Source organism: Talpa occidentalis, unplaced genomic scaffold, assembly GCF_014898055.3.
Source record: "Talpa occidentalis isolate TD23 unplaced genomic scaffold, MPIMG_talOcc4v2.1 talOcc4.6, whole genome shotgun sequence".
NCBI classification, from domain to species: Eukaryota; Metazoa; Chordata; class Mammalia; order Eulipotyphla; family Talpidae; genus Talpa; species Talpa occidentalis.
The window spans coordinates 88,975,221-88,993,004 of record NW_023604972.1 but is presented as its reverse complement, the minus strand read 5'-3'; the positions used below and the strand labels follow the sequence as shown (position 1 = coordinate 88,993,004).

The 17,784-nt window shown below is 34.5% G+C and overlaps 1 protein-coding gene across 1 annotated transcript in view; it reads right to left on the bottom strand.

Annotated features, from left to right (window-relative positions):
* Positions 1–2,140: 2,140 nt before the first annotated feature.
* FCHO2 (FCH and mu domain containing endocytic adaptor 2) overlaps positions 2,141–17,784 on the bottom strand; it is a 101,872-nt gene continuing 86,228 nt past the window's right edge. The window contains exons 20-26 of the mRNA XM_037529348.2: positions 13,097–13,208; positions 11,707–11,862; positions 11,235–11,367; positions 7,736–7,935; positions 7,049–7,113; positions 4,551–4,715; positions 2,141–4,252 (exon numbers count right to left, since the gene is read on the bottom strand). Coding sequence (XP_037385245.2) covers positions 4,230–4,252; positions 4,551–4,715; positions 7,049–7,113; positions 7,736–7,935; positions 11,235–11,367; positions 11,707–11,862; positions 13,097–13,208 — 854 coding nt within the window. The 3' untranslated portion in view covers positions 2,141–4,229. The remainder of the gene's footprint in view (positions 4,253–4,550; positions 4,716–7,048; positions 7,114–7,735; positions 7,936–11,234; positions 11,368–11,706; positions 11,863–13,096; positions 13,209–17,784) is intronic.

Below are 17,784 nucleotides of genomic sequence, written 5' to 3'. Positions count from 1 at the left end.
TAAATCTACCTACCTTTTGTTTGCAGTGCCTTCCCCAGTAAACAAGTTCCCCTTTCTTCCTTCAGTCTCCCTTGTCTTGGCTTCAGAAGCTGTATCTTCATTAGCTAAGTGAGATGATGTTATGCTGGGGTCTCTCCCTTGGAGGTATACATTATTCGTAAACATCTTTTTGGCTTCTTTTATCACTCTGATTGTGTCTTTGTCAACCTATAAGAACCCAGAGGGGTGCTAATGATTTCCTTTGGGCCCCAACTTGATCGAATAATGTCATGGCATGTCTATAAATCTTCATGGTTATTTTTAATATTGGTAAGATTTTTTACCATCTGGGAATTACAAAATCATTTAACCAATCTTTCCATTTTTTTCCTATTATAAAAATGCTGCAACAAGCATCTTTGTGTGTACAACTTTGCTTACTTCTCTCATTATTAGAACAAATTCCCAAAAGTGATAAATTAATAGTTTAAATGATACATCAGTTTTTAAAAAAAGGTTTTGATAAAAATTGCTCCAATTTTCTTTCTAAAGATAAAAACACTTTTCAGATTTACCCTACTCATTTCTAAGTTCATGTTGAAAAGTATTTTAAGAGTTCAAGATGCAAAGATTTGATGAGCCATATGTTATAAGGACATATGTCTGTTCCAGTCAGAAATGCTGTTGGCCAGACCATCTTCAGTCATTCCTATCCCTTCTCCTTTACCCACTCTCAACATAAAGCCTACTTGTTTTCACTCTGCCTCTTATACAATTCTGGCCAATAGGATACAAATAAAAATGTACTGGAACTTTCTGACAAAGCTTGTACTCTCATGGCAAAAGATGACATATTTGGAACTGTCTCTTCCTGCAGCTTTGGATTTAAATAGTCTGGAGCTGTGGGTTTACTACAACCATAAGGAATATGGCCAGAAATCATTTGTGATGTGAAAAAAAATTACCCATTTGCTTCAACTACTCTTAGTTTTATTATTGGCAATTAAAAACATTACTGACAGATAAAATATAAGCTATGGTTTTGAGTTATAATTATCAAATGTATTTAAAAATCGGGATAAAATATCTACATATAGCAAGAAATGGTGAAATGGACCTTTAGTACTAAGAGCCACAAGCAATATGCACATTTAAGAGGACGGAGTAGTTAACAAAATGGAGATGGGGTGCAGTGTGTGGCAGAGGACTACTGTGTTTATCAAACCTTGTTTTCTTTTCCTCTTAGGCATACAACCAAACTGTATTTCCCCTCTTTCTTCACAGGGAGATGGAACCACAGCTCAAGTCCTGGCTAATGAAACGTGAGCAGAAGTGATGTTTCTGATTCTAGAACTAGGCCATAAAAGAATCCCAGGTAATCTTTGCTCACTTTCCCCATCTGCTGGTCAAATGGAAATTTTGAGTGCAATCATAAAATGGAAGGAGGCTGGGTCCCTAAAAATAGAAGAGCTCTTCCTCTGTAAGACTAAGATGTGGGTGACATAATATTTTATAGTGTTAAGCTCCTGAGATCAGGGATTTGTTTATTACAGTAGTTTGCAGCATTCACTCTAACAGAAGTGGGAAGAAAAAAAGATTTAAAAATAAGGATGTGTACTACATGGTATAAATGGGAAGGGTGCTACCAGCCTTTTCCCAGCTCTGACTTAAATTAACTGAACTCCATTTTATGATACAGATTTCTCAAAATATTCAACATTTAGGATGAACTGTTTTAAAATTTCTTTTTGTTACTTTCCAAATTTACTGTTTTTTGAGAGGCTTGGTTACCTCTTGGTAAAAGAATTTAAAAATCTTAAGACTGCGTTCCCTAAGCAACTGGTTAGGAGGAAACTTTCTACTGAAGTTTAACAATATAAAAATTCCTTATTAAGCAATTTCCACTTTTTTTGGGTTATATCCAAATGAAGTTTTCCTACATGACTAATACTAAAAAAAATGAAATCGTCCCAAACAAAACTCATTCCTTACCTAATTGGCCATGTCTTAACATCTATGATACAGCTACTACTGTCAATAGGAATATAAAGACACATAAATTCAACTGATAAATTATATATTACATGTTTATTAAGGGTACAACCTTTATGTAAAATTTACATTTTATGAAAAAATCAAAAATATTTACAAAATTTTGTAAGATAGATTTACTCAAAGTAGTAAATAACAATTCTTAAAAACTCACATTTGTTAGAGTTCTGTGTTTACAAATTCTTAGTTAAAGAGGCAGCTACAAAGTTTATCACTGTACATAAGCAAGAACCAGCTTGCTAAATACATTTCCCATTGAAAATCTGTTTTTTACACCATTAGTGGATTTTTAAATGGAAAAAAGGTCAGTATAAACTCATATGGCTTCAAAATTGTAACCTGCACCCAATACAAATTTATCAACACTTGGTATGAAGACTGTGGTAAATAAGAAAGTGCAGAAGTTTAACCATTTCACTAATTCATACATATTTTTAAGGTAATACTTGATTGAAAACAAACATGGTGTGTATAATGGTGTCTGAATTCCAATAATAAAATATTAACTGCCCAATAAAAGCAGTTTCACTGCAAAGCAGTTACAGTTAAGATTCCAGTAAGGGACTGTAATTGGCATATAAAAGAACACAATATAAGAGTTAGGCATTCTAATTTTACTGTTTAGTAAAGATGAATATTCTAGCAAATTGTCCTATGTGTTGCTTCAGTCAAATCTAAATTTAGAATTGGGCTAACACTGAATACATAAAAAGCACATATTGTGTTATATATATTGCTAATGAGTAATCTCTGCTGTATTTAGGTAAAGCAAGATGTTACATAAATGTCTAATAAGGGGTATTTTCTGTAAAGCTTAACAGATTAGTGGTTTTATATAAATTACTATATATAACACAAATTTATCACTTCTATGCAAAATGTAAGATATGGGTATTTATAAATAAAACTCCCAGTTGCAAATTATAAAACTTTATCCAATATAATGCCATAAATTGTTAAAATTAGGTTTTTTAAAGGAAGTTTTACCCAATTCATACTTCAAATTTCCATTTTTAGTGGGTGGCAAATAAGAAACCACACAAAATGCAGTACTTCTGTAATGGCAAAATTAATCTTTTCAAAAATGTATTCCTCACAAAATACTACAAAACTCATACTCACAACATATTCAGCAAATGTATACATTTCCAGTGATAAACAGAGTAAAAGGAAATACTGAGTTAAAATACTAATTACCAATTTACCTGTTTTAAGAATGACATACTTTTGATGAAATTGAGGTCAAATATCTAAAGGCAATTTTTTTCCCCATTAGGTATATTTCTTTCTAGTGTCTACAGTGTATCACAAAAGAAGTGAACCAGGGTTGGTAAGTAAATTACTCTTTTGTTATTCTGAATTCCCCTCCCAACTGCAGTCAAAAGATTCTGATTAGAAGATACAGACTGAGAGGAAAAAAAAAGTGAGGCACATCAATGAACACAAACTGGATAGGCACATCTCTGGTTTTTTGTTATTGTTTTAAAGGCACACATTATGCAATTCATAGAAAAATAAATTAATTCTACAACATTAATTCATCAAAACAATCACAACTTCTATAAAGTTAACTAACTGCAGAAGTAAATTTCTCTGCTGTTTTTGCAAGCTTATTTTAAAACACATTGCACTTGAGGATTTTTTAGAAAATAATATAAAACACCATTTACACTTTGCTTATATAAGATTCAAATTATAATTTTTTTGCATATAACTTGGGCACTGGTCTGATTACTTTCATGGCACATAACTCAATCTGATTGAGTATTCTAAGTTAACATCCAAAACTTAGAATTCATGTCCTATTTGTATCTAAAGCTATCTAACTCCAAAATTTTATGGAAAGCTAAATTTTGTGCTTGCTCTCCGAAATTTTAGGCCTGATATCACACTATAACCCCTTTTTAACAGACACTGAAGATAATTTAAAATTTCAGCTTATGAGAACTTCATTTTACTGAGAATCTGAGTAAATGTGCTTCCTGAATATTTCAGTTGATCATTTACAGCATTGAAAATGATTTCAGTGCTATTTCTTTTGATGACTCACTTCAAAAGTGCAATTTAATATTTGTAGTCAGCTCTTAAATATGTCTAAGTTTTAAAGACATACAAGTTAAAATAGTGTTTGGAAAGAATAGATAATGCAGAATGGCAGGTTTGTACTACCCCCTTGAGCCAACCACGTTCCAGGGCCATCAACAGTCAGCCAGGTACCGACCTGAAAAACACCAAGCAGACCTTACAAATGAACTCACAGGAGGATCTTTTCACTGTGGTCATAGACACAGAACCTAGTTCCCATCGCTATTTACACTACATCAAAATCAGATCACAGGTGCTCAGCTACACTGACTAGGGGTACTCTCCCCCAGGTGTGTGTCTACTTGGCACCTTGTACCAAAGGTCCAAGAAAAAAATGTCCTGCCTTTACATTATACTTGGCAGTTGTTTAGTAACTGACTTTTAGAATACACAATTTCCCCATGTATTAAGAAACTGGAAATCTCCCAACTTACCAGTGGCAAACCGCTTCTTTAATAAGGAAAGCCGATAGCCAGTGCCTACAAGTTCAATGTCTACTCCTGAGAGGGTACTTCCCTCACTGAGGAACTGCACTGCAAGTGTTGCAGGTTTACTCGGTCCTTCTGAAAGATCAAATTTTGCTCTGAGGGATCCAGAACCTATGAAAAATAAAGATTTATACAGGGTAACATAAACTTCAAATGACCAAGTAAGCTAAATTCTACCAGTCCTATGCCAAATTCATGAAATGTGTACAGTAAACGAACTGTCCTATTTCCAAATCAGACTTAATCAGTGAATCTAAATTTTCATTAATCTAAATCTTTGTTTACTACTGAGATTCCAAAGCTATACTATGTTAGTCGCTGAAGGACAGCTCAGAGGGAAGCCCCAGGACTGAGGGATATGAGTAGGAACAAAGTCAAATCGCGGTAATGGGAGAAGGAAAGATAGCTACGACTGAAAAAAGCTATATCGACATTTCAATTTTCTATTCACCTTTTAAAAATTTAACTGGTCCAACATTATGCCAAATAGATACTTCTAGGGGTGCTTTCTTTTTGATAAAACCATTTATTCCACATACCTCAGTCTAACAGCATGGCATAAACAGTAAACCAAATAATTGATAAATGCTGTCATAGAGATCTTAGAAGCTGTGGGCACAAAAGCACATAAAATGGGGGTGATGGTGTGTATTTCACGAAATGGTTACTACTTCTATATGTCAGAAAGAAAGGTAATAGGATACAAGTGGAGAACTAGAGATGAGACTAGAGTAGAAGCAAGGAACAAGCTCTAAGTATCTTTACCTGCCATAAGAAACTTATGACAGAACCACAGGCAGCCACCAAGGATAAGGAGAACAAAAACATTGTACACTGGAGTAGCATGATGCAGGGTAAGGAGATCTAGTGAAAGTCAATAAAATAGTGTTGGGTTCTGGTGACAGATCTGAACTAGGTTAAGGAAAAGGAAAGAAGGGAAAATATTTGGAAGATATTTAGGAGTTAGAACCAAGGGGTGATAAAGGTGTCTAGGAAGGTTCCAGGTGCTGGTTAGGGAAAGTAGACAGAATTGCTGAATAGCAGGAATATTCTGTGATTCCCTGTACAGAAATTTAACACTGCAGAGAGAAATCTTGAGGAAGGCACCTAACCACAGATCCAGCCTATATTGCCTGGTGGCACAGATCATTAGGGAAAGATGAATTGCTGTCTAATTCTTAACCACTGTAATTTTTGACATATAATTCAATCCTATGAAACTGTGACAGCGGGCCAAGAGCACCACCTTGGCAATTCTTAAGCTTTAAAATTATTTCCTGTATCTCTTCTGGGCATAAAGCCAAAATAGAAACAGATTTCTATTTTATAGTATTCTAATTTAGATACATCTTTTTAAATGCTGACTAACCAAATCAGAACCACATTTTAAGACATTTCCATGTCCTTATGCAGACACTCTGATACCTGAACAGCAGAGATTAAAAGAAAATCTGTGTGTTATTTTTGAGAAAAAATACCCTTGGTATTTACATATAGTCTGATTAAATAGTAGAAAAACACAGCTTTCTTCCTTGCAAAATGGTTTTAAATCCTTACTTCAAATAGGACTTATGGTTTTCAGTTTCAACTAGGAGTTTCAGTTTTGCCCCCCTAAAGTCACTGAACAAGAGTGAAAGGCCACCTAAAAATAGGGACCTTTAAGTACCAAACAGCAGCAAAGAAGTACAGATTTGCTTGGTTATTTCATCCAATGTGTGGTATACTAGTACAAGTTTGATTTAGCAAGGCAGATATAAATTAGTAGTTAATACAGAAAAGCTACTGATGTTTTGATCACATGATGCTTAAAAATGTTCAAAAAGCTGAGCAAACTTGAAAAATTATTGCAGGTTAATTAGGCAAAGAAATTCTCTTCAATGAGAGAAAGACAAATAATTAATGTTAAAGACTTAATTGAGAATGTAATTCTCAGTTTAATTAAGTTAGGAGTGATCAGCTAGCAAATTTTTTTTTTTTTTTTTAACATTGGGAACACAAACAGATGCCGACTTAGAAGTAGCTATTAACATCTTGAAATAGATAGACTTGAAGGCTGGGCACTTCTACAAAATTTCTGGGTGGCCAGGAGGACTCCATAAACAGAATGAACTAAAGAGTGAGTTCAATCAGTTTCAATTAGTTATCAGGTTACCTAGCTGGGATAGTTCTGTTTTTTTAAATTTACTTTGTTAGCCCAGAAACGTTAAGCATTTACACAATAAAGTTACAGCAAAACAAATTCTTTTTCTTACAGAGAAAGCATATTCAATCAAGAGGGGAAAAAAATGTGCTCTGAATTTGGTCTACGGTGTTTAAGGTCTTAACTTCCACCTAGTGGTCAATTCTAGAACTGAAGGCATGAAATTCCAAGAACAAACTGCATAAACATGTCTCAAAAATCCATTTCAGTTATATTATAAAGAAAAAAGCATGTACACACTCACCTCCATTTTCTGATTTTTCTGAAATTCCAGACAGTTTCCAAAAGGCTTTCATCTGTTCTGCATTCCTATAAAAAGAAATATCTTCAGATTGCCTATCCCTGTATAGGATACTGTATTAGATAACCAAGTGAGTAAACCAATAAAAACAGTTATTTCACCGAGCAATTATAGTGCTAAGTTTACTTTTAATAGTATCACCTGGTAAAAATATGTTTGATATAAATATGCTGTATCTTAATTAATGGAAGTTTACTAAATTATGTAATTCTCATTTCTATTGGTTAGAAAAAAAAACCGAATGTTTAGGTGACTGAGTGCCTTCATCTCTCAAGGAAAACACTAATGGTGAAGCAAACAGAGTGGTTGGAGTCTAACAGAGGGGACAAAAGAGGTAATTAAAAGGTATGTCAATGCTATACTTTAATAATATCCTTATTTTTGAAAACTTATAGAGGTTTTAGCAATGAATCATTCAAGTCTGGGTGGTGACAGCAAAACCAGTTTTGTTTACTTTGGAATGAGGCTAGTGTGGCTTAACGAGTAAAATGAATAGCATCTTTTATAGAATGGTTTCTATGGGAAAACACAAACTTTTCAAACTAGTAAGTCAACTTTCAGAACTTAGGTTCTAAAAGTGGGGGGCTGCAATAGAAATTGAGCAGAAACTCAGAAATCTACTTAATTTACCATATTGCAGGAGGGATGGACTGCATGTTTGTGACTCCTCCGTCCACTGGTACAACCACCTGTATGTTGGAAAGCGTATTTGGTGCCACCATAGCTCCTGGGTTGTACTTATAATCCACTCTAAGATCTGTGGTGCCAGGAGTACATTTCCAATATGTTGCAAGATTTAAAGGAGTAGAATGAATACCATTTGATGATACCTTTAAAGAAAAAAAAAAACAAAACCCAAACAATTGACTTAGGCCTAAAAAGTAAACAAGTCATATTAATGACATGTATACTTGAACTCAGCAGTTCACACAGCTGTTTGCTAGGTAAAGCAGGCTCTTCTCAAAGAACTAACTTATTCTTAAAGGGTGAGCCTGGGACTACCTACATCAATATCTTCATGGTACTTGGTTAAATGCACAGTCCTTGGCTCCAAATGCAGAAAATCTAATGTAACAATTTAGATGCAAGGCCCAAAAATCAACATGTTACCAGGTCATTCTTATGCATGTAATGTTAGAGTACCTTAACATATTGATATAAGGGATAAAGAATCTAGCATTTAGATGGAAAAAAGGATGGGCAACCTATACAGTTCTGTAAGCTTGTAATTAGAATACTTCCAACCTCAAATGTTTAATTTTAACCACATGACTCACAGTAAATGGTAAAGATCCTTTCAACTCTTCAGTTTGCTTCGAAGATTTCAATTGAGACCTACCCTGTTTCATTTGCATTGACTCTTCCTTACTTTATATTCTATATACTTTTTCATTTCTCCATGCCACCTTCTTTTTTTATTATATATACAAGTTTTTTCAAGGATATAAATTTTCTTGCCAGAGTTTTTTTTTTTTTTTAGATATTTACATCATTTTTCATTTTTGCACAAAGTATGCTTTTTCATTTTGGTTATAGTCCCCATACAATCCCCCCACCCCCGTAGTGTGTCTCTGGCTTACAGCTGCTTGCTGATTTTGATTTTTACTTTATACACAATGGAATACTACTCAGCAATCAAAAAAGATAAACTCATGCAATATGCAGCAACATGGATGGAGCCGGAAGGGGTCATGCTCAGCGAAATAAGGCAGAAAGAAAAAGAAAAACACCAGATGGTCTCAATCATAGCAGGAATTTAGAAAACCTAAATAAGGGACCAGGAGAAAGACTAATTATAATAAAGTAAAAATCAAAATCATACTACTTGCTTTCTTACACAATTATTTACTTACTATGTTTACTGTTGGTTCATTTCTGGGCATTAGATCGGGAAAGAAACACTGAATATCTCCTGAATGAATGATGAACACTTGGAAGTCAATTTAAGTGACAGTACTTTTATTTATTTCATAGAAACAGCCATTTGAATTAGCTACCCTCACAAAAATTCAAACAATAGATAAGCATATAAAATGGCGAACTTATCCTTGTCATTCTTATTCCCTGTTTTTAACATTGTGGTATATAGTTCTGTGCAAACATGTTAGGCATATGCAAATGTGGATCTCTTTATAATGGCCATGGTAATTCATTTAATCAGTCTCTTCCTCTGGATATGTACTTAGGTGGTTTCCAAACAATGCTGCAGTGAACATTCCTTGCACCTTATCTCTTTTTCTGCCTGACTTCTCAAAGTGGAATTCTTTAATTCAAGAAACAATCTGTTCGTCTATTCAACAATCTAAGATTCTATTAATCTGTACTTCTACTAACATGTAGTCACACCTCTTAAAACTATTAACTCGGGCCTCCCCAGTGGCGCAGTGGTTGAGCGCTGGGGTGCGAAGCTGCCCTCAGCCTCTGCAGCGCCGGTTCGATCCCGGGCCGCCGGGCGAGGGTCCTACATGCTGTGCAGACCTCTCTTGCCACCTGCTGCTCCCCTCAGCAGTGTACTTTGTCAATCTGCCTGCTCTGCTCTCCCCTCTGGCTTTGGTGAATTCTCTCACTCTCCCGCGCTTCTGACTGTACCCAGTGCTTGTATAAAATAAATCTTAAAAAAAAAAAAATATATCCAACAGCTCTGATTATGGAAAAATGTCTAATTCAGTTTACTAATGGCAAGGGACATCTTCTTTTACTATATTATGGGGCTCTTTAGAGGAAGTCTTTTGATATATATTACAGGTATTTTCCCCCAGATTAAACATTTAACCTTTAAACAAAATAAATGTATAAATTTGTTTTAACCAAATATTTTATGCATTTATTCAGTTTTGTGTCAAATATCTCATTCTCCAAGTGCATGGTTTCTGGGTTTTTTATCGTACTTAGGTCTTCCACACGTCAAGATTAAAATATATAGACACATAAATATATTTACTTATGTTTATCTTTGGATCGCTATGGATTCATTTACCATTAATAAACCTTTGACAATGCGGATTTCATTCTGGTTAAAGGTATGAGTTAGGGTTTCAGCTTAATTTTCCCCAAATCTCCAGCTTGGTGCCCCAAAATGATCTATTGAAAAGTGTCATTTCCATATTGCCTTCAAGTGCTATATATTGTTACATAATTTTCTATTCTTAGATCTATTTCTCAATAACCTGTTCTATTCATCTGACCATCTATTGGCATAACAGTTTAAAACTAAATACTGTCACCTAATACATTTTCCCATCAAAATTAAAATTCATTCCACATTGTTGGAAACACTTTTTATTCGTCCAAGTTCTATTCTTCCAGAAAGCTTAAAAATGACTGCCAAGCCTCAAAACATATACATATACACCTCTAATGTAATCTCATTCAGAAATCAAATAAACTTAATTTAGAAGCAGCTAAATTCTTTACATGAGTCTTCATTCATGAAGTATTCCTTTTTAACTATATTCAAGTGGGTAAAGATTATTATGTAACAAAGGCAACATTTTATATTTATTAAAAAAACAAAATTACAAAGACATGAAGAGCAAAATCTTTTTGCTGTCTGATACATTTAATGTCATTATTTGGGCCATTTTTTACCTAGTTTTATTGTAAATATTCAGTAGTTTTCTACACTTGGCTGTTTGAGAGCTATTTTTAAGCTGATCACTTTAAACTCTATATTATCAGATGATTCTAGTGAGTTTTCCAAGAATATAACCTATAAGCAATGTCCTTATGAGAATATTCTGGTTCTTCCTTTCCAATTCTTATTACTGGTTATTTTAGTCTCTTGTCTAACTGCTCGAAGACATTCAGAAGAATTTTAGATACTACTAATAATGACCATTTCATTTGTTATTCCTGACTTTGATAGTTTTAGCTGTTTCATTACTAAGATTGATGCTGCTGGCCTTTCATGTATTTATATTTTACTCAGTATTTTAATCAGGAATAGATGGTACCTTTGATCAAAGTGGTCATAATCTCCATCTCCATAGGTTTATTGAGATTTTCTGATTTTGAAATACATTTGCATTCTAGAAAGAGTACCATCACTGATACATAATTCATTTAATGATTTGCATGATTCTATTTGTTAATACTGTAATTTAGAATTTTACAATGACATGACACTTACCTGATATTTTAATACATCTACATTATAATAAGAAGCAGCTGGATTTTGCTCTGATAGCTTCTTGAGGTAGAGAGTAACAGCTTGCATATTCATCCAAAAATCCTTTGTGTTAGAATCACACTGTGATGGGTCACTGTATGTACAAGAAATATTTTTATTTTATATGACTTATCTTTATCCTTGCTTCTGTATAGTAATTTGGCCTTGGAAAGACAAGTAGAAACGAACCAAAAGGGAAGACGGGGAAAAACTAAATTTAAGGGATAAAGAATGGAACACAGCCCTTGAAGCTTGACTGAAAGATGAGAAAGATTTAACGATAACTACTACCATGACCACCAAAACCAAAAATGCAGCATAAGGCTTTTTTATTATAATAATTTAGGTATTGTCTTCCAATTAAAATTTATTGCTTCAAGAAAGGAAAAAAATTCTAAAAAACAGTTTACCTTCAAAACAAAAATATACAAACCTGAACACAAGTTGTGCATTTGGAAGAATTTGCTCTAGTCTGCTGATATTTTTCACCCTGAAGCATAGCACAGCTGGAGATGGATTGCAAGTGAAGACTTTAATAATTCCACTTGGAAATGATATTGTCATATCACCGGTGATCTTCACGATACACCTGAAATTAGGGGTTTCAAAACATTTAAGTAGTAAAGTTTTAATCTCCATGTAAAGCATATTTGATTTAAAAACCATGCTTTTAAATCATGATTATGATTTTTCAATTTCATCATAAAAAAATAATTCTTTGTGAAATGGTATACTCATCTAGCATTAGATTGTCCTAGAATTAAACTCCAAACACAAATGCTAGAGTGTCCCTCCAAAAACATTGGTCATCATCATTTCTCTTCTCAAAAGCCTCCACTAGCTTCTTGTGTCCCTCAAAATGAAAGTCAGACTTCTTAGGGTCTACATACCTATCCTTTTCTGGTTCCTCGTAGGATTCATTTTTGACTTCTCTCTTCCTGCTTATTCCTACTTAGAGACATGGTTCTCCTTGCTATTTCTTAAATATGCTAAGCATGTTTCTACCTCAGTCTCTTGCCAGAATGTTCTTCCCTCAGAGAGCGGCACGGATTGCTTCTCAATGTCTTTCAAACACTTGCCTAAATTAATCCAAAAAAGGTTTTCTCTGTTCATTTTATCTAAAATAGTAGCTCTCTGTTGTAATTCTCCACCTTCTTACCCTTGAGTTTGTTTTCTTCATATCAATACCCCGACTTTTCCGGTAATAACACACATTCATCAAATATTTGCATGCTTAGTTTGTATAAGACTGTTATAAATGCTGAGGATATTTCAGTAAACAAAGTTCTCTCCAGAACTTGCATTATCAAGAAAAAATTAATCAAACTTTGCTCATAATAAAGTTTGTAAGAGTGTTACAAATAATAAGCACTCGAATATTTGATAAGTGAAATAAATTTCGAATGAATAAAGTTAGGCAGGAAAAGTAGGGGTCATTCACCCAAGCAACATCTTAGAAATTCCTACTAGTGTCTCAAATAAGATCTTTCTTGTAAACATAATTTCACTCAAGATACACATTAGGCCAACATTCAGTTTCACCCTCATCCAGGTCAGCTGTCATAACTGTGATCGATAGATACATTAAAAAACAGATGTGTCAAACTGGTAATAAAATCTGGGCAAGAATGTAAATAAACTGGAGGAAAAGCTATTACTATTGCTGATTACAGTGATTTTTAAAATTTGAGAAGTAACCCCAAAAGAACTATAATTAATAGCAACAAAAAGCAGATAAATAGAAAACCCTAACCTATACAGAATCAAACTAAAATTTACCATACTGCCCCCCCACCCCCAAGCATTTCTTTGTTAAAACTAACTTGGTGGGATCTGCTCCTTTAAAGTAGGCATTAACAGATTCTGTAAGAGCAACTGCCACAGGTAAGGTATCCTGATTTCCAAGGCTGACAGGGCTGGGACCTCGTGACACACCTAGAATACACACAATTCATTTGTTAAATCCCACAGAAAGATATTAAGTATCAGGACAGATTCACAATGTTAGCTTGTCACAAACAACTATTACTGGTTTCAGTGATGTCCCTCAGTATAAATCTGGAGGTTAAGAAATGTAGCATATAGCAAATTGGAACATAATACAAAAGAAAAAAAAAAATCAGGAAAACATGTCACAGTTACTTCTTTGAAATGCAATGACACAGAAGGTTGGGTTAAGAAATGTCAGGGGAAAAAAGCACTTCATCTTAGGAGTTAAAAATACTAATTTTTTTTTTCTAAAATGTTTTAAAAAACATTCAGATACTGCCTTGGCATAAACTTGGATAGAAATAGCTACATACAAAAGCCATTGGTTATTTCTAAATGAATAGTATAATGGTTAATTCACTGCTCATTGTATCATAATTCTTTTACCTCGTCTTTGTATTATATTCCCACTTGCATCAATAAATACAACTAATAACATTTTCTATAGTATTACTAACAAAGTTCAGTCAGATAAGACAACTTTAGAATCAAACTACCATAAATGTAAACAAATTTAATCTATGCATGGTTCCAGAGTTTTAACCAAAACATCTGGTTTAATTCATTAAAAAAATTCCCTCAAAATAGTGCACTGCCTTTGTACTTCTTCACATGACTGAAGTGGAGCATTTCATGTAATGTAAAAGTAAATGAAACTTTGAATAAATATAACTGTCCTATTGACTTTTCACATTCTTAAAGAAAAAAAAAAAAAACCTAGGTCAATGTGAATGTTATGAGTGTATAAATGTTCAAAGCCATCATGTATTTTTACTTCATACGTGATCATAGTGAAAGACAGTTACTTTTGACATACCTAGAGTATTAATTCTGACAAAAATCAGTACTGCCTTTCAAGCTATTTCACAACTAAGCCTGAGATTCTACAAACAGTGAGAAAGAACTTTTGTTAGCTACATCTTAGAGGCTAAGGTCATTTTTGTGGTATTTGATATTTTAAAGGAACTTTGATCTAGAAGATACTTGTTAGAAAAATTACTCAGTGATTAAAACTGTAACAACTGCTGAGCCTAGGCTATTAGAAAAAGTACCCTCCTCCCCACCAACCCACACAAGACAAGTTTCATATTGAAAAGTATGAAAACTTACAAAAATCACAATAGCTACTATTTACTAACCATTAACATGTGCCTCTTTGCTAAGGTGACACACAAAGTCTTTCTGAATCACAAGTAATTTTGCAAAGAAGCAGCATACTCTGTGGATGAGGGAGGATAAAAGGACATGAAGAGGGGCCTAGAGAAGTGTTTATAATCCAGGTCAGGGTACAGTGAACATTTAATTTTATCCTTTAGCATGGAAAATATTTAAGATGAACGTAATTAGGTTTTTAATTTAGTACTAACACTGACTGGACTAAAGAGAGAGATCACTGCTGAATCAGGTTTAGAGATGATTAAGTGAAAGACAGGGGTCTGATCAAGCAGTGGTACTTTCAAGGATGTACATAAGAAAATGTTAGGTAATTACAAGTGTATGAAAGTTACAAAACATGTATTTATATACATGTTTGCACTGGGAAAACTTCACTGTAAATACACAAATCAGTTGAATCAACTTTTATACAAATTGTTCTAAACTAGAAGGTCATTAGACATTCAGGGCTCATTTTCAGAGAAAATATGAAAGACAGAGTAATCTTTTTATTAAAAAATAATATTCTCGGGGCCTCCCTGGTGGCGCAAGGGGTTAAGTCTCAGCACTATGAAGCTATCTATCAGCAGCCACTGCAGCACATTCAATCCCTGCCCAGGGAGCTAACCCACATGGCACAGCAGACCTCTCCTGTCTTCGTCCACTGGTCCCCTCAGCAGTGTATTTCGGTCAATTCACCTATCCTGCTCCTCACTCTGTCTCTGGTGAATCCCCCTCACCCCCACCTCTGGCCTACACCCCAGCTCTTGTATGAATAAATAAATCTTTTTAAAAAATTATTCTCAAATATGAAATTAGTCTCTCCCCTAAGATTTTAACCTACAAAAATGGATTATTTACCTATAGTCATGGATAACAATGTCTGCTGCTTCTTGGGCATTAAAAAGAAACCTACAAAATTATTTTAATTGAAAACTACCCAATTTGAGCACATAAATGAGAATTCTTTTTTTTTTTTTTTAAGATTTATTCATTTATTTATACAAGAACTGGGGTACAGGCCAGATGCGCGAGAGGGTGAGAGGATTCACCAGAGACAGAGGACAGAGCAGGGAACAGAACAGGCAGACTGATGAAACACACTGCTGAGGGGAGCAGCGGGCGCAACAGGAGAGGTCTGCCGCGCCATGTGGGACCCTCGCCGGTTGGCCGGGATTGAACCGGCGCTGCAGAGGCTGCGGACAGCTTCACAGCGCTGTGCTCAACCGTCTGCGCCACCAGGGGAGGCCCATAAATGAGAATTCTTGAAATAGTTTTCCTGTAAACAGTTTATGCTCATTATCGAAATATGGCAAGTGGAGAAAAGTAGTGAAAAATTCTCAAAATCCAGTTAACATTTTGGCATACTTCCTCTTGTGTTATCTATTTCATTTCCTTTTAAGATCATATTGCACATGCATACTTTAAAGAAATGTTTGCCAAAGGAAATAGATACATAAGTCCCCTAAAGGTCTATACTGTTATTCAGAATAACTTATTTATGCCTAAAAGAACTGGGGTGTAGGCCAGAGGTGCAGGGGGTGAGAGGATTCACCAGAGTGGGGAGCAGAACAGGAGGATCTACTGAAATTTACTGCTGAGGGGAGCAGCGGGGGAGACAGAAGAGGTCTGCTGAGCCATGTGGGCTAACTCCCTGGCCTGGAATCGAAACCATGCTGCACTGGCTGGCGATAGCTTGACAGCATTTAGACTTTAACCCATGCGCCACCAGAGAGGTCCAGAATAATTTTTTACAAATAAATCCCCTTGTATTCTTTGTAAGATACACAGATTCTGATTTTGGTTTAAATGATTTTGTTACAAAAATGCAGAGAGCTTATGAAGCTAAGGTATTTTCAGATAAGTAAGGGGTACCTTCCTATAACAGTGACTGTTACTCAATGGATTCCTTTCAGCTCAAGAAAAAACAGACACTCACTCCCAATGCTTTCCTACTTGTCTGCCTGGAACTTAGGTTCACCATAGATATGATTTGTGCATAACTTTTTTAACATTCATTCTGCTTTTCTAATCACTTCTCTGATTCTGATAGCATTAAGATTTATTCTATTTAAAAATGTTGAAAAGAGCAGAGAGATGGATACTAAAAAATACTGTATATTTTTATAAGTGGGGATTGGATATCAAAAGAGTCTATATAGCAACTGGACATAATTAGTACAAAATTGAGATAGTTAAACCTTAGGAGTTATTCTTGATTTCTGAGACACCATACATTGCTGGAAAAAAGAAAAATTAGATAAAAGTATTTTAGATACACTTTAGGCTCATTAGTCAACACAGATTTGCTGTTGATACGATACCTTGTGAAGTCTCACAGTGCTTTTCAATTTCAGAGAGTGTCCCAATCAAATTATCATCTTCTATCATATTTAAATAAAACAAAATATTGCAGGAAAATATTTTCAAGAAACAAGAAGAATCAAAAAATTTAAATCTAAAAAGAACTGAATAAGCATCATAATAGAGAACCTTCTTTAAATCTACCTAAAAAGTTAATTGTAGAAAATTTGTACACATCCTGCCTGCCTGTATCACTGTCACCTCCTTGTGGTTCTTCTAGTGCCAGCACTGGCTTACGCTAAACACAAGTATGTTCCAACTCAATCAAAATTAAAGTTCCCATCACAAACAGAAAACCTTCCAAATAATCTAGATAATGGAAAAGAACTCAAGTTTACTTTGGTTACCCAAACCACCTGCCTGATTTCTAATAGGATTCATCTATGTTGTTATGCCTAAAATGCTGTGCAGGAACAAAATTTAAAAAGCATACATACAAAGAAAAAGAATAAAGTATGCATTACAGCAACAAAAAGAAGATTGTTAGATATATTCTGTTTACATAGTTAAAATATGGGGAAGAACATATGTCCACAAAAGTATATAAAATGACATATGCGCATTTAGAAATCAACTTATTTTTTATGTCATTTCTACAATGACTGCACATACACAACTGCACCATTCCTATGTGAGCTTTACCAGTTAAATCAGCCTATTTTGGGGCTATGATTCCCAAACTTTGAATCATCTCGAAGGCCTTTTCAAAGACTGCTAGTGCCTACCCCAGAGCTTCTAATTTTCAAGGTCTGCATTTCCTATAAGTTCCCAAGTGATGCAGATGGGTACTACAAGGTCAAGTACCACAATTTGAACACTGCTAAATTATGTTCAGTGAAAATCAGTGATTTGCATTATCAGCGATAAACCCATTACTACTTAAAAGCCTCAACAATGGGGACTGTTGTAATTTTGATGGGAAGCTGCTGCTCCTGAAATACAACTTTTTAAAGTGACTTTGTGCCGTTTATTACTAACAATGAGTGGGTAAGAAAAGTAGTAA